This window comes from Pituophis catenifer, unplaced genomic scaffold, assembly GCF_029215685.1.
Source record: "Pituophis catenifer annectens isolate HBS135680 unplaced genomic scaffold, rPitCat1.0.hap2 SCAF_2, whole genome shotgun sequence".
Classification (NCBI taxonomy): domain Eukaryota; kingdom Metazoa; phylum Chordata; class Lepidosauria; order Squamata; family Colubridae; genus Pituophis; species Pituophis catenifer.
The window spans coordinates 227,018,083-227,038,159 of record NW_027256882.1 but is presented as its reverse complement, the minus strand read 5'-3'; the positions used below and the strand labels follow the sequence as shown (position 1 = coordinate 227,038,159).

The window sequence follows — 20,077 nt, the reverse complement described above, 5'->3', positions numbered from 1 at the left end:
GAACTACAGAGTGAAACTGAATAGGAGTCACTCCTCAATGACTGCAGTCCTTATTCCATCCACATTCGTTCGTTTTTTATTTTTGAAGAATGAGACCTTACGAGACCGCCTTCTGCCTCCGATAGCCTCCCACCGACCAGTACGCTCCCACAGAGAGGGTCTCCTCAGGGTGCCATCGGTTAGACAGTGTTGACTGGCGAACCCCAGGGGGAGAGCCTTCTCTGTGGGGGCACCTACACTCTGGAACGAGCTGCCCCCGGAGATTCCTCAGATTCCCAACCTTCGTACCTTTCCCCGCGCCCTTAAAACACTATTATTCCATCAAGCAGGGCTGGCCTAAAATATGATTTTTAATGGGTTATTTTATGTTATTTTAGATTATGGGCCAAACTATTTAATAATTTTAAATTGTTTTTTAACTTTTATATTGTTGTTTTTTTATCTTGGCTGTACACCGCCCTGAGTCCTTCGGGAGAAGGGCGGTATATAAATTTAATAAAACTAAACTAAACTAAACTAAAGGCGCTAAAACCTTAAGAGACCCTGAGGACGAGTACCGTCAGAACTGGCATAATTATATCGTTTTATACTTGATTAAAAAACTGCAACCCATGACTTTTAAAAATCGAATAATTAACTTAAAACTATCTGGAGGATTCCCCATCCTCAAACCACCTCCTGGAGAAAGTATACGGGGGGGAGAGCGCGGAAGGAAAGCGGGGTGGCGGGTGGAATCGTTCCCCTGCTTGAGAATCGGCCACCGACCCTTCAGAGCAACCTTCCCCCCCCCCAACATCCTTCTCCCATTTCTTTGTTTGTCCAGCTCCACGGCGACCAGGTCGGGCGAAAGGAGGAGGCGGTCCTTCCTCGTCGGTTTATTCACTTCGCCGAGCTCCGCGCTCCGCCTCGCCGAGGCCTCTGACCCGGATGCGCTTTGCTTTGCCTCGGCCTTCCTATGCGGGACGGCGGCGGCGGCGGCGAGGGCGCTGCTACCGGTGGTAAACTACGGTGGCAGCAGCCCGAAGATGGCTGAGTCCCCGGAGGAGGTGGCCGTGCTGGTGCAGCGGGTGGTGAAGGACATCAACAGCGCCTTCAAGCGCAACCCGCACATGTGAGTGAACGGAGAGAGAGGGAGCGCGCGCGCGGGGCTGGGCAGGCGGGCGCTCGGCGAAGGAACGCGGGACGGCGCCGTCTCGCCCCGCGGCTCCCTTTCCCTTCCTCGCCTTGAGGAGTGGGAGGAGGCGGCTGCAGCCCCCCCCCTCTCCCCTTGCCTCTCTCTCCTCGACGGGGTGGGCTTGCGGGGCTCGGCTGGGTTGCCTGGGAGTGTAACAAGGAGGCGAGGCCGGGTTAAAAAAACAAAACAAAACAAAGCACACACACCCCCCTCCCTTCATTCCCTCTCTTTCCGAGAGGCTGCGAGTTGAGGGAGCCGACTTGGAACTTCTACCGCAGGACGAGAGAGTCACTTCAAAGTAAAGGCTGGAAGTGGAGGACAAGCTTTGAAGTTCCCGGGGATCGATCCTATCCGTTTACGGGATGGAACTCGTGGCCTTTGCATTTGTTTAGAGGCGAGGGCGTGTATTATAACCCGGGCTTCAGCAGAACGGCGGGGTGGGGTGGGGGGTGGACGTCGGGTCTGCCGGAGAGGAAAAGTTGAACGTGGGGAGCCGGTGGATTTGTTACTTGTCTAACTTTGAAAGTTTGCGTGTCCACGCAGTGGTTTAGGGAAGATAGTGTTGCTTTTTTGATTTTCAGAGTGGATGGTAAAGCTTCCCGTCCCAAATTCTTCATCTTGAACTCCTCCCAAGTTCTCAGCTAAATTCCAAAGAATCATCTTGTTTCTTAGGGTGTCTCCAGGGATGCTCCATAGGTTAACCACAGTATCTATTTTTAACATCGCTGTGTCGATCTAGTTTTGCGATAGTCCCTTCTAAATAGGATTTGATGTTCACTCAGTGCTTTCAGGCCATTTCTCTGTCCCAGAATCAAAGAAATTGAGAGATTAGGTTGAAAGCGAAGAGAAGGAAGCTGCATAAAGACTAGTTCAGAATTTTCCCCAGGAGTGGGATGTTCCAAAATACTCCAGGATTGTGGGTGGTGCGGGTGCATGCATTTCTGAGAACATGCCTTCCAGAACAAGATGCAATATGTGTCCATAACAATAAGAACATCATCCTGTTCAGTGGTGAAATCCAGTTTTTTTTTTACTACCAGTTCTGTGGGCTGACTTGGTGGGTGTGGTGTGGCTTGGTGGGCGTGGCAGGGGAAGGACACTGCAAAACCTCCATTCCCATCCCACTCTGGGGCCAGCCAGAGGAGGTATTTGCCGGTTCTCTGAACTACTCAAAATTCCCGCTACCGGTTCTCCAGAACCTGTCAGAACCTGCTAGATTTCACTCCTGATCCTATTTTAGAATACAGTGTACATGTTTGGAAATGCACCTATTACCACTCAGATTGACCTATTCTAGGTGAAAAATCATTCAGGTAACAAAGAGCTCTATTTTGGATATGCTTAAAATAATAATATATCAGTGTTTCCCAAAGTGTGGTACGCGTACCCCCAGGGGTACGGGAAGAGTTTGGTGGGGGTACGCGTTGCACCGGAGTTTGGTGGGGATCACGTGGGAATATCCACTGCACCGTGCTTAGCTGTGCCCACAGAACAAGGAAAGGAATAGGCGCGTATCGCAGTTTTTACACAGGAACTGGGGCCATCGTACATCGTATCGCAACTCATTATGGCGGGAACTTCTGCGCATCCTTCGCGCAGCTCGGGTTCGGCCATTTTTAAACTGCAGGAACATTAACAGTTGACGTTGAGCCGCGGAGCTGTTTAAATGCCGGAGAATTGCAGTGTTTTTTATGTTATTTTATGTTTTTTATGAGGGGTACTCAGCGTTACGAAAATTATAGAAGGGGTACACATATGTCAAAAGTTTGGGAAACACTGTAATATATCATCACAGGTCAAAACTTTAAAGGTTATATTCCTCCCCCCCTTTTTTTTTTGCCATTTTTGAGGTCTTGAATCCTGTCAACTGCCTGGAGAAGAAATTTTCTTGGCAATATTTTTTGGAAGTAGTTTGCCTGTTTCCTAGGACTCAAAATTCCCCAGCCAACCTTGGCATTTGCCTCAATTACGCGTTTCTTTGCCTTTTATCTTTCTTAATGTTGCCGAATGTAGTAGATATTCTAGTCTTTTATCTTCTTTCAGATATGCCCAAAGTATGTGACTTTCTGTTTTCTGATCATCTATTTGTGGGAGTAGTCAGTCCTTATTTGGGCTGGGATCATTTTATCAATTCTTGTTACAATCCGCAGCACTTGTAGTGATATTTGTCTAGAGCATGATTCAGAGTAGTATATTTTTTTCTGGTTCTTTATCTTCAGTTTTCACAGCTAACACTAGACAAGCTGCTACTATAACTATTCCAAAATTTGTTTTCATGAGAATATCCTTTATGCATTTGTCTAAATTTACCATTGCCGCCTTCTCCAGGTTTACTTTCTTTTCCAGGACACTATTCAATTTTGTCTCTTCTGGGATGAAGAAAATAAAACCATCTATATTGTCTTCACTTCTTCACTGTCAACTGTGAGTTCACTGAGCATGATAGTTGACATTACCTTTGGCTTTTTAATATTAACACAGGTTTTTCAATTTCCATTTTTGTTTCACAATGTGCTACTCTGAGCTCTTTCACATAACTCTTTACATTCAGTTAATATTGCCTGAATATTTCATATTTCTCCACATTTCGTTTTTACAGTAGTGTAGCATCTTGTTTGTTTTACTGTACTTCTGAAAAGTAAGGTTTTCTGTCATTTTCATTAGTCTTATCACATTCATTTTCTAGCAAAATCTGGACAGTTAAAGGCTTTACTCCAGTCAGTGAAACCAAGGTGAACCTCCTGAAATTATTTTATCCTCTCCATTAACCCTGGTTTGTGTATTAGAGCTTATAATGCTACTTCAGTTAGAAAGTATCTGTGCATTTATATGCTTGTTTACAATAAGAAAGTTAAATAATGTCAGTCTCTTATTTTCCTCTGCCTTTTCTGAAACTTTTCTGTTCATCTGGCACTTGTCTGCATGCGTAGCAATTGTATATTCTTTTTAAAAAGTTCTTAACCAATCTTTCTTTGCATGAGTTGATCCCTGAACATAGTCTCTTTTTGCAAATGTTTCTATCACTCTGCAGTGCGATTTGTACAGGATTTTGGTATAGTATTCCCATTTTCTTTTAAACTTGTTTGACTCTATTAGATCTCTCCCATGTTTACTGTTGAGTGCCCTACTTTAACTGTCCATTGCCAGTGGTTTTTCTGATCTTTTTTTCCACTTTTTGCTGTAATTGATTTATTCCCTTCCTGCTTGATTCTGAAAGTCTGTCTTCAGTCATTACTTAGATAGCCTTACTACCCAAAACTTTCATTTTCCATCTGGTCATTTTTACAATTTGGGAGTGCTTCATTTTTCAGTGTCTCATACCTTTCATGTAGATCGTCAGGTTCTCTTTCATACAGGAAATATATTGAGTATATTCCTCACATTGAGCTTACATTCTGATTGCCCACTATGGTAGCTTCAACCATATCAATACAGTTTTATATGGGATAATAAAGAACTGGTTTGTTATTGCTTCCTTCTTTTGGATTGAGGTTGCTCTATAAACAATAATTAAGTAAATGTATTTAAATAAGTTATATCCAGTAGCGTTCCTAATCAGAAAGAAAAATGTTTCCAGTATATGAAGCATTGGACAATATTTATCTTTTTCTCTTCAGGCACTGCTGTACGTGTTTGTTAATTGCTTTTACAATTACTTGGGTTAAGAAATCTAAATAAGCATCATTGTGTGGGAAAAGCTAAATCAACTTTATTGTGTGGAATACATATGTGTGTATTGAACTTTTGAAGCATCCATACATCCCTTTATAGTATTCCCAATCAGAATATGTTATGCAAAAAAGAGAAACAGAGCAAGAAAGGACATACCAAAGCAATTAAAAAGGCATGAAATAAGAAGAAAAGAAATATAACTTCTCCATACTTTCTATCTTGGCAAATCTTCCTTGCTTCTGGCATGTTTGTACATTGCCTTTTGTACTTTAAAGAACAACTCAGGCTTTTTTCCATCTGATTCACTTAATCTTGTTAATCTTTCCCTTCGTCTTATCATATTCAGTCTTCCTTAATACATCAATTCCTTATTTATCTGCTCTATATGACCAAACTACTGTACCTCAATATATTTCTTTCCATACTGGTTATTCAGTATTGTATTCAGTTCATATTCATTCAGCATCCATTCATTTTTACTACTCTCTTGAGTAATGTACTCCTTCTGTAGTCAGTTGTCTTTTGTTTTTCTTCTGATGTAGGTGATCCTTTTCCTTGTTTATAAACTTTCTTATAGGTGGAAGCATATAATTGTTTTCACTTGTTTCAATATGCATTCTTTAGTTTAAACTTTCTACAAAATTTCCTCCCTGTATAAGCAAACAACAACCATCTTTCATCATTTTCATCATGTTTATTTGCAGCCTTACCGTTGTTCAGTGTTCTTCTATAATACTTATGAATTTTTAGCATTTCTCTTTGATGGCAGTGCCTTATTTAGCACTTCCAAAACAAAATGTTTTGCATTTTTACTGCCTCTTACCTTAACTGTTGCTTACTCTCTCTGACTATATTCTTAGTAACTATGTCTTTCTCTATGTGCATATTATACAATATCTTTCCACATGTTTTTGCAGCAATCATTCTCCATTTCATAATTCTACCAAACATTTCACATCTATAGACTATTAAAACTCTCATTTTATTTATGTGTTTTGAATCAATGTAACTAAAATCTGCTAACTTAAAAAGTAGGTAAATATACAGAAATTATTCCTGTGGACTTGTAATTTCCACTATATTCAGACCAATTTTATTTTAAAGTTGTGGCCATTGCAGCATTCCCATAATTTCTGCCAATTTCCATAAGGAAAATCATTGGGGAACCTGGCAGGAAGTCAAAAGTTGTTCCTGCTTCTACTGTTTTTTTGCTGCTTGTGGTTATTCTGTTTATTTCTTATTTCTTTAGGTAAGTAAATATTGACTTACTATTGAAATTGTTTTCCAGTGTAATTGTTTTTCTATTTATGATTCATACTCTTTGTAAATGATCATGGACCATCCAGCATTGAGGTTAAAAAATATGGTCAGCCTAAAATATAATGTTCAGTCTGGTCCCATCAAATTACACTACCTTTGTCTCAAAGGATGACCCAACCATTTACAGGATTGTCTGGTACTTTCCATTAGCATTGTCTCCTCACTTCTAGAGTATAGTGTGTGGGTTTTTTCTGTTTTTTCTTTTTCTTTGATATCCCTCTTGGTCATTTTGAAGCTTGGTTTTGTCATCAGGCATTAGAACTTGGATTTGTGGCAGAGCTAAACAATGTTGATTATTTTTGATGGGTTTTCATAAATCTCAGCTGTGGATTGTGTTGGATGAATTTTTTTAACATTGTTCTTATACTTAAGAGGGTTTTGCATTTTGCTTTTTTTATACTTTTTTTTTAAATTGCTCTGAGCTGCTCAGAATCACGTAGTTGAGAAGGGCAGCTATATATATTGAAATAATAAATAACCGTATATTCTTGTGGATAAAATGACCCTTAAATGTTTAACCAAAATATGAAAAATGGGCTGCCCTGGATAACCCAGTCTTGACATTTTTGTACGTTTTAATTTTCACAATTGGCTTATGCATGGGTGGCACATTTTCCATGCTGTTGTAGTTAAAAATTCTTGAGTTATTGTATCTGCAGATGGCCTTGTATGAAAGTGCATATATGGATATATGGGTACTTTTAAAAGGTGAAGGAAAAATCCAATGTATATACTCACAGCTAGGCTCATCCATGGACAAATCAAACCCAACTTTGGGTGCATACTTTACCACCTAAAACTCTCACGATACAGTATACATTAAATAAAATTTCAGATTCCCTTTTGATAATTTATCGAATGAGTCTCAGTAAATAGTTTTCTCTTTACCATAAGGAGAATAGGAGGATAAAATGAGTTAGAAATTATACGTGCCAGATGATTTTTGAAAGGTTAGAATAAGAATAAATTTAATTTAAAATAACTGCGCTGTGGTTATGATTTTTTTTTTATTCCTAAGCAGAGTTTTCAAATTCTGGCATGTTTAAATTGTCATTTTTCCTTTGAAATAAATGAAGTAATCAAAAGAATCAAATAATGGCAATTAAACTACATAGAGTTTGAGAAATTTCCATGGGTAATGAACTGGATAATGGGCTTTGTCATAATACTACATAAAACACTGAAATAAGTTATGAGGACATAAATGCTATTTATTCAGTGAGAATATTTGAAAAGAGAAATGCCTACGATTTACAAAATGGGTTAGTGACTAGTTAGTGCATTCATTTCTCACCTGCCAATTTTATGCAGTTTTAGGGAAAACTTTATTTGCTTTTCTAGTATAGGCATATTCTCTTTCCAAGGCATATTTAGAACACAATAAAGCTTTTTTATTACTGTATTTACAACATTTTAGAGCTTCCATTAAATATATATACAATTACAGCTTTATGATCCTCTGAACACTTGCCATAAAACTGTCCTATAAAATCAACATATATAAGATAGTGCTATTAATTACATATGAAGAAAAATTTAAATTGGTTACTTCATTGGAAGAAAAACAAATTAGTTAGGCAGAATGAAGTGGATAGAGCCATGGGTAGTATTAGTGTTCACATTAGATCCTCCCATGCTATGTAGCACATAGAGCAGCAAGGGATCTCCAGCATTTTCGGTCTTGGTGAGTACTTCAGCGTCTTTTCATATGATGTTTAGAATCTTCAAATCTTCCATGAAATTTCTTTAATGTGTATTTCAAGGGAGTTCTCTTGGTGGTCATTTGGCATCAGGGTGGGGTCCATATCACTGCCATCTTGGAGATTTCAATTATTCTCCCTGCAGAGAATATGACCTGCAAGTTGGAGTCTTCTGCATGCGACAATGTTATTTAGTTTTCAGGATAAACTCTTTTGGAGCACTTAATAAGTGCTCGTTAATAAGTTAGTAGGTTAGAGTCATGGGTGGGATGGAAAAAGTTTAGATAATGCAAAAAATGGCAACATTGATGAAAGGAAGATATAGTTAATCTAATTTTTATTATTATTTTAAGAGATGAAATTGGATTAATCCCCTGCCCTGAAGCCAGATATAATCGAAGCCCAATAGTTCTGGTTGAAAACAAACTTGGAGTGGAAAGCTGGTGTGTCAAATTTCTTTTGCCCTATGTCCATAACAAGCTTCTTCACTACAAACTAAGAAAGCAGTGGCTCAACAAAGAAGGTAAGTGACTTCATAAATTACAAAATATTGCTGTCATAAAAGCTTTCTCCAGCTCATATATGTGTAAAAACAACCTAATCATTCCCAGCTATCCTCAGAGGAATCTTTCTGAATTCTCAACAAATTTGCAATCGAAAGCATGATTACACGATTCATATTGCACATAGTTGAACCCTTTTTGTACGCTGAAAAGAATCAGTGGAATAATCCAGAGGCCTTTTAGCATATGATTAGCTCATCAGTACTCCAGGTCGTACCGTGTGTACATGATTGCTGGAAACAGTGCTGCAGCTGAAGAAATAACAGTAATGATCTTGTAAAGCAAGTAGAATTTTAATATTCTGAAAATTGTTTTGAAAATTGGCAGGGTAGGAACCTAAAGCTTTTGGTGTGAACCAGCTGCAGGTAATCCTTGAATTGCAACCATTTGTTTAATGATCATTCAGTGTTACAATGGCATTGAAAAAAGTGATTTACAACTGGTCTTCACACTTAGAACTATTGCAGCATCCCCATAGTCCTGTGATCAAAATTGGAGCACTTGGCGATTGATATGTACTTACGATGGTTGCTGTGTTCCAGGTCATATGCCTACCTACCCTTTCCACCACCCTCTCTGGAAAGGAGTGGAAATTGTACGTTATGATTGAGTCCAGCAATAGTGTTTTGAGAGGGTGTACTACATCCTCCTTCATGGATGATGGGACCACCCCTCCCATAAAGAAGGCGATACTAGCATATACATCCCATCACAGATCACCTCCTGGGCAGCCTGAACACATCCATGTCTTCCTATTTTAAAGGGCTGTGTTTACTTGACCAGTCTTTTCAAGAGATGAACAATACATTCGTTGGAATTGTAGTTCCTTTTAGGGTTTCATGTCAAGATGGATTGGATATATTCTGTTTTTTTACTCAGACAGAATAATATAACAGTCCTTCGTTTTAACAGTTCTTCATTGGACCCAATTCTGAAGACCACAAGATAATACTGGTGATATGTTTCTAGGCCAGTGCATAGTGAAAGGGATCTAATCAAGCTTCCCTCCTTGAGATGAGGAAGGTCACTTGCCTAGAGAGGGGGGGAGGGAGTTCGAAGCGAACGAGTGCTTGCCAAAAGAACTTCAACTGATTTATGTGAACCATTCATAGCAATAGAAGATCATTTATGTAAACAGTCACCCTCTCTCAATGTTTTTTTTTCTACCAAGTTGAAATACAGTATTCCCAGAGAATAGAGACAATTTGGGAATAACCACTTCTACCACATTAGAAGCAAGGGAAGATAAAATTAGAAATTCCAACCTGCCCATTTCAAGGAGAAGAAAAAAGGCCTCCGAGTTCCCATCTCTCATTTTAATTTCTACTGTCAGTAAAAAAGTGATGATAATGATGTCTAAGGGACTACTTGCTTTTTAATGCCTAATTTGTTGCTGAAAACATTTGTCATCCCAGTTGGCAAGAGTGTAGAAGCCTTAGCTAATAAAGAATAAAGAAATGGCCCAAATGATAGATAGTCTCTTTCCTAAATTCCCTCTCCCCCTCCATAGAGCCACCCCCAAATTTAATGAGCAGAGCTACAGAGAGGAAGGAACATTTCTTTTTTTTAATGCAAATTGAGGAAATCGAGACCTGATTTTTAGCCTTGATTTTAATAATAACAGTTTAAATAGATTTAATTTTATATTGACTTTAATTTATTTAAATAAAAATGCTAGTAAATTTTATAAATACAGACATATCACTATTTTTATTGCTTTTTGCATTTTATCTCGATGTGCTGATTATATTGAAAGTGTGATATATTATCACATCTTGGAGTATTGAAAGATAACATGCTGTTACTGCTGTGATACAGTATGCACAGTATATCAAATGACAGGCTTCATGGGCCAATCAAAATATACTTTATTAATATTTTTTCAGAGAAATTGTTCCTGTACTTAGGAATGTACAAAGGTCACGCATCAAATGAGTAAGGAACTGTTTAAAAGAAAATGGTAACCAATTCAAACATTTAATGTAATTAAATGTATATATTAAATTCTCTGGCAAGGGTCCCCAATCTCCAGGCCACGGCCCACTTGAGCCTTTTGGAACCAGGCCGCAGAAGTGGTGGGCGACTGCATGTGTGCATCCCCAGTTGCGTGAGCAGCAGGCACCGCATGCATGTGCGCTCCATTTGTGTGAGCGGCAGGCACACATACTTGCTGATTGCTCAAATGGACCTATGCGTGCTTGCCCGCCAGGTGCAGGGGACCATCGCCTCCTTCCTCCCGCCATTCTGCAAAGCCAAAAAGGTTGGGGAACTCTGTCTCTGAGGCCTGACTTTTGGTGCAATCTGCATATTTAGGTTGAATGTGTATTTGTTGCACCAAATAATCATTGTACAAATTGCATGCATTAATGTAATAAAAACAGAATGGATGCTGTGTTTTTTCCAGTACTATAAATTGCTTTCTGACATTTATAATAAGAATCTAAATTAAAATCATAAAGACCCCCTGCAGTTTTGCTCAAACCTTGCCTGACTGTATGAACACATCATCTAACTTTCCTTAAAAATCTAAGAGTAACCCATAAATAGACCTGTGAAGATTATGCTTAGAAATCTGACTGACTGATTCTTCTGAAGATGAAGATGAAATGAAATAGAAATACTTTACTGAAGAACTGTCTGTAGAAGTTTGTTTTATGTAAATTTCCTTTTGCTGCATACCTTCTGATAAGAAACATTTCTTTGAAATCATCTGCTACAATATCATTTCACAACTATAGGTTGTTTTCATACTGGTTCTCACACAATTTCAAATTGTAATGAAGCCATAGTTATATTTGAAATTATTCAGAAGGTCATTTTTTAGATTTTTAAAACTCAAACAGGGCAGTATTAAAGTGCCACCTGCAGAATAGTATATATTTCCATTTAACCCCTTTCTTTTTTAACACAATTTTTTCTTCTCTTTGCCATTGCATTCCATAATATGCCCTGTGTTTTTCCATAGCATGTAATCTCTAAACTGCATTGTGTTTGTTTGTTTTCTTTTGTCACTTTCTATACCGCCAGCATCATTTTCTTGTCTGTTCTGTACATCTTGCTCTCTTACTGTTTCCAAAATTCTCCATGCAGTGCCATATTTCTTTTTCTTCCTCTTTGTTCATTTTTCTTTCTTTCTTTCCTTCTTTCTTTCTTTCTTTCTTTCTTTCTTTCTTTCTTTCTTTCTTTCTTTCTTTCTTTCTCTTTTAGTTTGCAGTTTTCATACTGCACTTGCATCTCAAAGGTATTGAGTTCTATAATACAAGAAAAGCTGTTAACATGGTGGGGAAGCTTTTAAATTTCAACTGAACAATAATAATATTTTCCCTCTTTCCTTTTAATGTGATTTTTGATGGATTTCAGCTCTATTTTATGTGAAATTGATTCATTAAGTGCATCATTTATTGTAGTGCTAACACAGTGTCTGATGTTTCTGCTTACAATCAGAACGTAGGATCTTTAATCTCTCAAATATTGCTAACTCTTAACTCCCAATATCATTAGCCATTTCAGATGTTTTGATACACAATGTTTGGTACATAATTTTGGATAAATGTTCCACATCTCACACAACGTCAGGGTTTGAAGGAAGGGATAAGAATCTCATCAACATTACACAAACACAAATATCAGAGCAAGTATCACACATAAAGTCTAATGCTAAAAAAATGCTTTAAAAATAGCATTAGATTTTGTGTGATACACCATAAGTGTATATATGCATTTTAATAAAATATTTAATCTTTATCTCTGTTTAGAGTTGATAGATATCACATGTACCTTGTTGTTGCTGAACCCAGATTTCACCACTGCATGGAATGTAAGGTAAGATTAGTAAATCAGATATAAAGACTTCTGCTGATAGCCTCATGTTTTAGACTATGATTTCATGGACTCCTTTCTTCTCTAAGTTCACACAAGGCTATTTATGAGTAACCATATATATTATATATTACATAGAATCTTATTTCATGTATAATGATTTTTAAATCAGTATATCTGTTCAACTGGGTGTAATAAAATGTGAATTTATATATGAATAGTTGTACAATATTGTATTTTATTTATCAGCCTTTTTAAATTGGCTTTTGAATATAAAACTCTCAATGCAATATGCAAAGCAAATTGTCAGCCCTGCTAGATAGGCCAGACTGGGAAATCAACTTCACTGGAAGGCTAAAAAATACTTTTATAGAGATTAGCTATAACAATAAAATCTTGCAAGTCTGATTATTATACTAGAGGATTGTAGGAAAAGATTGGTTGTCTATGCTGTGTGTGCATTACCTTTGAGAGGATTGTGTTACCTACTTGGATTTGACATCGTGTTTGGTCTGATTTGTGTGGCTTCATAAAAGTAGAGTCTCTTTTTATACCCTTGTGGCAGATAGCATAGTTTAATATTGCAACAGCAAATTTGGGTTTCCACATTTGAACCCACTTATGTTTCTTGAAGATGCAAATAGCATCTTAATTTTGCATCGTATTTTCCTAAACAGCGAAATAATGCAAGTAGGACAAAGTAAGAGACATCATTCCCTGCCGCATCCTTCACTGAGGGTTTTACCCAGGATGTACCTCTTTCCAAATGTTAATCCCTTTCCAAAGGAATTGAAGGAAGATACCCTACTCTTCTTTTGGTTAGGAAAGCTTTTTGTTAACTTGTTACCTTTTCCCATTAAAGAGGAAGGATAGAAGCATAAAGATAAATCTCTGGGCGACAGTTAGCAGTGCTGAGGAGGGGGCATGGCCATGGGCTGAAAATGGGGTCATTTTCAGCCCATGGGGGGACATGGGATCACCTTTTGTGACCTTTGACGAGCAAAGTCAACGGAGAAGCCAGATTCACTTAACGGTGATTATGTTACTACCCTGTTTCCCCACAAATAAGACATCCCCTGATAATAAGCCCAATTGGGCTTTTGAGAGCATGCGCTAAAATAACCCACCCACCCCGAAAATAAGCCCTTCCTGAAAATATTTAAATGCAGAGCTGGAAATCAGGTAAGACAGCAAGAGGAGCCCCATCTTGCTCCACACATCCCAAAATAATAAGACCTCCCCAAAAATAAGGCCAAGCGTTTATTTCAGGGTTCAAAAAAATATAAGACAGGGTCTTATTTTCGGGGAAATGTAACAGCTGAAGTAATTCACTTAACAACTGTGGCAAGAAAGGTCATAAAATGCTGCAAAACTCACTAAACTATCTCACTTTAACAACAGAAATTGTGGTCATAAGTTGAGGACAGCCTATATATTGTTATGAAGCATTTCTTGCATAATAATCACAGTTTTCATTTTGACATCTGTGTGTTTGTATTCAATATTTAGAAATACATAATTTAGTATTTAGAAACACACAATTTACCATATTCTTATATGAAGGAGACTCCTTTCTGGGTCAATATCTGCTGAGTCCAGGGTGTTGAAACACTGATTCTGGCTGATGCTTGGTAGCACAGGATACGAGGGCGCATGGTTGTGAAGTTCTAATATTATAAATCTGATGCTTTTCACTAATGTTTAAATAGGTACGCGGTGGGTATCATGTAGCATTACTTTTATTAGGAAGCAAGTTGCTCAGTAAATTATATTTAGTAGCTATGTCTTTGGTTTTTGTTTCAGAAAAGAATTGATATTGTCTGGCACTTTAAACCCCATTAAAGACTTACATCTTGGGAAATTGGCACTAACCAAGTTTCCAAAAAGTCCAGAAACATGGATTCATAGGTTTGTGGTTTTATTTCTTTATACTGAAATACACATTTGTGTTATCTCTGTGAGATCAGTGGCAGATGTCATCTGAGAAAAAAAGGGAAGCATTAGACAGATCTTTGCTTTGCTGTAGAGCATTTGCATATGTGTTTGTGTGTGTGCATGTGCATGCAAACACATATACATATCTCTGAATTGTTTGCAGCTACCCAATAAATTAATCTTGTAATCATAGCTATTATCAAAAATAGATTCTGAGTAGGAAAAAAGTCAATTAAAGCAGGAACGTATAAGGAAGTACCAGTAAGTATACATCTATTTTATATCTGTCTGTTTAATATTGTGAAAAAAGGATGAAAAATATACCTTGGGTTAGAAATTCAGATTTGTTTTATTTCCATTATATACAAGAATTGTTAACCTGCATGCAGCTCCTTTGTTAATCCTTTTAAATGATCAGTAAAATAAATCAGGAAGCCATAACTAACCATCATAGCTGAACTAGGAACAACCCACATTTGGTATATACAGTTTTAAATATAAAATAAATTTGAAACAAAGGAAGTGGCTTGTTCAAATCATGACATCCTAATTTTGGGATTGAATAGGTGTATGGTCAGTATTCAGGACTTATTTGAGTGCCAGTTTTTAAAGCACTTATTGCCATAAAACAGGAGTTTATTGGTTGGAACTATTAACAAAAGAATTTTATTATCTTAGATAATATTTTATAGTATAATTGAACTTCTTTTCAAATATTTATTTTTGTTATTTATTGAGAAAATTCATATGGCCGCCTCACTAACTTGCAGTGATTCCGGGAGGAATATAAATATCCTTATGTGCTGTATTAAGAACTAATTTAATGACATAATGAATAAAAATGTTTTCATTAAATTGGCTTTTGCATTTTTAATTCTGCACAACCAGACGATGGGTTCTGCAATATTTAATCCAGGAAAACTCCTTGCCCACTCTTGTGACTAAAGGGAACTTAGAAGCATTACCCACGGAAAAAATACAGCGGCTGGTGAAAGAAGAAATGGATGTTTGTTGTGACGCTGCTGGGCGATATCCAAGTAATTATAATGCCTGGTCCCATCGTATCTGGGTGTTACAGAATTTGGCAAAGCTTAATACAAAGGTATGGATGCAATAGAAGTTGTATATACATTTGTTAGCACATTTCTTGAAAATGTTTGCACTGAATTCAATTAAGTATGACTCACGAGTATTTGGGGCAGCCAGAAAATAATAAAAAGAATTGAGCTAATTCATGCAAAAAAAATAGATTAAAGCTGAAGTCACCTAGAGTTCTGACCTCCTTTGACAGAAAACAGTAGAAAAGCAAAATAGGATAAAAATGAAGGCTTCTGTGAAAATAAATATGAGATGGCAGGGCTTCGCCATTCTTGTTTGAGCTTGGAAGTTAAGCAAGCCTGGTTAGTCCTAGAATTCGTTGTTCTCAACTTTTCTTCATCATGGACCCCCTTTAAATACTTTTTGTGGCCACAGATCATGGGCACAGCCCCCCAAGACCTAATTTAAGATTTAAATCATAACATTTCTTCAAGCCTTTGTGGACCCCCTGTGATCACATCACAGTCCACCAGGGGTCCATAGACCACAGGTTCAGAACCGCTACGTTAGAGAATTCCAAGGCTTTAAGATAAACTAAGAAGATGACAAACATTCTGGAAGAAATTACTTTTGTAATGTTGCCTCCTCTATGTCACAAAATGATATAGATATGTCAATGAACTAACTAGGGGTCAAGCTCGACACAAAGGCATCTTTACCATTACCATATTTTGTTCAGCAGATATTTAAATGCCATTTATTTTCATTTCTACACTCTATGATCTTAAATTTAAATATGAGAGCCAATTTGATGAAGTGGTTAAATCACCAGGTTAGAAACCAAAAGACCATGAGTTCTAGTCCCACCTTAAGGCACAAAGCCAGCTGGGTGACCTTGGACAGCCATTCTGTCTCAAACCACTTCCAAAAATCTTGCCAAGAAAATCTCAGGGACTAGTCCCATGTTGGCGAACATATGGCACGCGTGCCAGTGGCACACTATGTCGCCCGGCATGCGTGGCATTGCCCATTCCTTTTCCAGGTTTCCAGGGCACGCATGCACACCAGCCAGATAGTCTGCTGGTTACTGGTGTGCATGCGCATGCAATGATCAGCTGGCCTTAATGTCTTAGCGCGCGTGCGCACCAGCCATGCTCTCATTGCCTGCATGCAGTCCCGGGGCTCCAGCCTTTGTCAGCCAAGAGCACTGCCGCCAGTTGCTCCCCTGCGCCCGGCTGCCTGCTTGCCTGCCTCGTCACCGCCACCATGAGCAAAGGCTCTGAAGTTGCGCTGCCTGGGATCCATGTGGGCTGCCACAGGGGGAGGCCAGGTATGGCTGGCTGGACACTGCCCGGAACTGAGCTTGAGGCTGGCAGGAGGAGGAACCGTTGCTGCCTCTTAGCCAGCGCAAACTGCCTGCTGCCGCAGCCTGCCACCATCCCCTCTCCTGCCAGCTGTTCCTGCCACTGCCAGGGAAGCGGCTGTGTGAGAACCGCTGCCGCCGGGGACGAGGAGGCAGTGGTGGCAAGGATGGGCAGTCCGGGGCTTCCTTGTCTCCCCACCCGAGCAGACTTCTGGCATAGCCCCAGGCCTCCGGAGGGAGGGAGGGAAGGCCCAGCCTGCTGCTCCTGCCGCCACCACCCCCTTGCCCCAGCAAGAGCGGTTCTCATGCTGCTGCTTCTCTGGCAGCACGAGGAGCAACTGCCGGGGCAGAGAAGGTGGGGGCAGGCTGTGGTGGCAGGCCGTTCTCGCTGGGTAAGAGACAGGCTGCTCCTGGAGGAGCCAGGAGAAGGAGAAGCCGCCAGCGGGGAGGCGAGCTGCCCCAGGAGGACTGGAGGAGAGCGCAGCTCCTCACTCATGGAGATCCACCGGCGGGGAAGTGGTTGCGGAAAGCGGTAAGAGGTGCGCCAGCCAGGAAGCGGTCATGCTCCCTGGCCGGAGAGGGTTGCACGTAGATAGCTCTGTAGGGGGAGAAGCGTATGTCAAAACAATGCATCATAAAAATGCAAATTATATATATCGGTATAATTTCAAAGAGATCATGCACTTTAGAAACACCATAGTGAAATTTATGGGTGCCTTTCAGATTATCTAAGCTTATCCTGGTTTAATGGATTAGCATGACATTAAACAACTGAAATGTTGCTCACAAATTTTCAAAATATGTTATTGACAAAAACAGAAATGCCTATTACAAAACAGCTGATTCCACCTTTTTGAGAGTTACCCAGTGAATTCTGTGAACCAGTTGGAATCCATCTTAAAATTTAAAAGTAAAATATTCTTACTGTATTTAATATGGTTGGTCGCATAGTCAGCCAAATGTTTAGACTGGATTTGGCGCTTTTGTCCACCTATGGAGTCCTTTCCAAGGATCTGAGATGGGTAGATGTTGCACTTCATGCAATAACTAAAATGTAATTGAGCCATAACAGGTGGGATACAATGGGAGCCCTAGATGGGGTAGGTAGATAGTTCTAGATCAACTAAAGTACAGTAGAGATGTATATGGCAGTAGTGCTGGTTAAGGATTAAGTGCATGTATGTGCAATTTCTAGGGATCATTGCCAGTTATGATGAAGAAACATGTCAATGGTGGGGAAATGACATGTTTTTTCTATGCCAGGAGAAATTGATATACCAGCACTGGTTAGGAAGAAGGAAGTAAGAAGCAATCCGCATCAATTGGTGCTGTTCCTTCCTCCTAGGCTAATTCAGATTTCTCATTGCTCACCTTTCCCAAATAATTAAATATGTTTGGGTAGCATCTAAGTTTTGCTTTTGTTTTTAATTTGACTGTGTTTTGTTTTCCATGTTTGGTATATATCATAGACTCCTTGCAATAGCTCCACAGCTCTGCAGAGGTCCATAGTTTAGCGTACATTGTCATAACGGAAAATCTGAAGGTGAAAGCTGATTAGCATTTATGTTGAATGCTTCATTTTGTTATGTTTTTAATTCTCAGATTCTCCTTGATGAACTTTCTTCCACTAAACACTGGGTCTCCATACATGTTTCAGACCATAGTGGATTCCACTACCGTCAGTTTCTATTAAAATCTTTGATTGTCAGAACTGGGACTGATTGTATTATAAAGTTATGTGATCACCCAACCAATCAACAAACATCCTGTTTTCCAAAAGATGAAGCAGATGAAGGTGCAGAAGCTTTTTGCATTGAAAAGCAACAGCCAGATCACTCGCTGTATCTGAAAGAGGAAATAGAGCTCTGCACTGATTTAATTAACACTTATCCAGGGCATGAAACATTGTGGTATCACAGGTAAGAATATTTAAAGACTAGAGGATTGAAAGGGACAGTTACCCCATTGAAATCTGATGCACTTTTTTCCAAGTCAGGTTTTCCTTTCTGGTGTCTTGTGGTAAGCTAAATTCCTCCTCTAAATTCCCAAGCCTTTAGAACAAGTTTGTTGAGGATATATGAAGAATGAGAATATGATCCGTCAGCAAGGTAAATTCTGCTGACAGGTGAACAAAATTATACAAATATTATTTCATTGCTTTTTCAGGGAATTCACAGTGTTTAGCTATTGTGTTCAGACATTATTTACAAAATGTAGGTTATGTTCAATCGGAGCTTAGTCCTTCAAGCTTTCTGTTATGCTCTATATTTAGACGAGGGACAGAATATATTAAAAGACATAAAAGTTTGATTTCCATATGTTTTTTTTATGTTCTTTAAAGACGTCAAGTCTTCTACCTTCAGCACCACTTAAAGAAATGTCCAGTTCCAAACATCTGGTCATCAACTTCAAACAATAGTGATGGAACAGTTAATAATTCACATCCTCATGTTACAACTGGTCATACCACACAAGCCATGGATGTTGACGGCTTAACGGAATGCAACAAACAAGGCTACAGTCAAGAAACCAAGCGCCTGAAGCGGGCTCCTATGCAGGACTGTATCAACGTAGAAGAAGAATATAAGTTCATCGATCACGTTTTGTCTACGTGTAGGGAGGAGGATCAGGCAAGGTTTGCAAGTTCATACAGAAAATGGCTAGTTTCTTTTCTAGGCCAGTGAAGATCTTTTAAAACTCTTTAGGGTCTTTGTTTAGTGCAATATCCTCTTTACAGACAGGTATACTTAGGACCCCTGGCACTTTTCACCCTTCTGTTATTCCTGCCACTGCTAAACTTCATTTACTGATGTTGGGTTTAGTTCTATTTATATTTTTAAAAGCCACTTTGTATTAATTTTTATGGATCTTTGTAGGATAGCCCCACCTAAAAAGGAACTGTTTGGTGTTAGTATAAATTAAGTGCAAATTTTAAAGTCACTAATATAACTGGAGTAATAGGAAAACAGATAGATCTACTGGTGAACAATGATTTCATTCCTAAATACCTCGTCCATAATAAATACACCTAATCAAAGTCATTGGTCGGTGAAAACAATGGAAAATCATTCAGCATGACGATGTCAATTGTTTTGAGTACAAGTCTTCAACTTATAATTGCATTGCATCACTGCTCTTCTGAACTCTTTATTTCACATTTGAATTGCTCTGATAATCTTACAGTCCAATGACTTTTTATTATTATTATAGTGAAAGTGGGATATGCTTATGTGAAATTGGATAGTTTTGTAAAAAAAAAAAAGTCTACTAAACTAAAACTAACTAGTTCAATATAAGAACACTGGTATTTAGGGTTTTCTCTGGCTTTTGTGAATTTGGAGGCTTTCATGAATTTAAGGTTGGAAGATATGGAAATATAAGATGGTGACCAAGGAACAAACTTCTATCTAATCTTATCCCTATCTGCAATTTTCTTGGCACATGCAGATTTTTCCATTCCTAAAATATAAAAGGTGTTTCATACTTGGATTTT

General features: G+C 38.7%; 1 protein-coding gene across 1 annotated transcript; it reads left to right on the top strand.

Annotated features, from left to right (window-relative positions):
* The first annotated feature begins 998 nt into the window (after positions 1-998).
* On the top strand, positions 999-19,476 carry PTAR1 (protein prenyltransferase alpha subunit repeat containing 1). Its single transcript, XM_070935596.1, has 7 exons — positions 999-1,111; positions 8,220-8,389; positions 12,185-12,251; positions 14,052-14,156; positions 15,072-15,285; positions 18,187-18,503; positions 18,926-19,476. The coding sequence occupies exons 1-7, from the start codon at positions 1,026-1,028 to the stop codon at positions 19,266-19,268; spliced, it is 1,302 nt and encodes a 433-aa protein (XP_070791697.1). The 5' UTR covers positions 999-1,025; the 3' UTR covers positions 19,269-19,476.
* Positions 19,477-20,077: the final 601 nt, after the last annotated feature.

What these genes read in the sequence shown, in the direction of transcription:
- PTAR1 (XM_070935596.1), top strand. Translation starts at nt 1,026, where the DNA reads ATGGCTGAGTCCCCGGAGGAGGTGGCCGTGCTGGTGCAGCGGGTGGTG. An exon ending in TTCAAGCGCAACCCGCACAT is followed by an intron (nt 1,112 to 8,219) that starts GTGAGTGAACGG and finishes TATTATTTTAAG; the next exon opens with AGATGAAATTGGATTAATCC. An exon ending in CCAGAAACATGGATTCATAG is followed by an intron (nt 14,157 to 15,071) that starts GTTTGTGGTTTT and finishes CTGCACAACCAG; the next exon opens with ACGATGGGTTCTGCAATATT.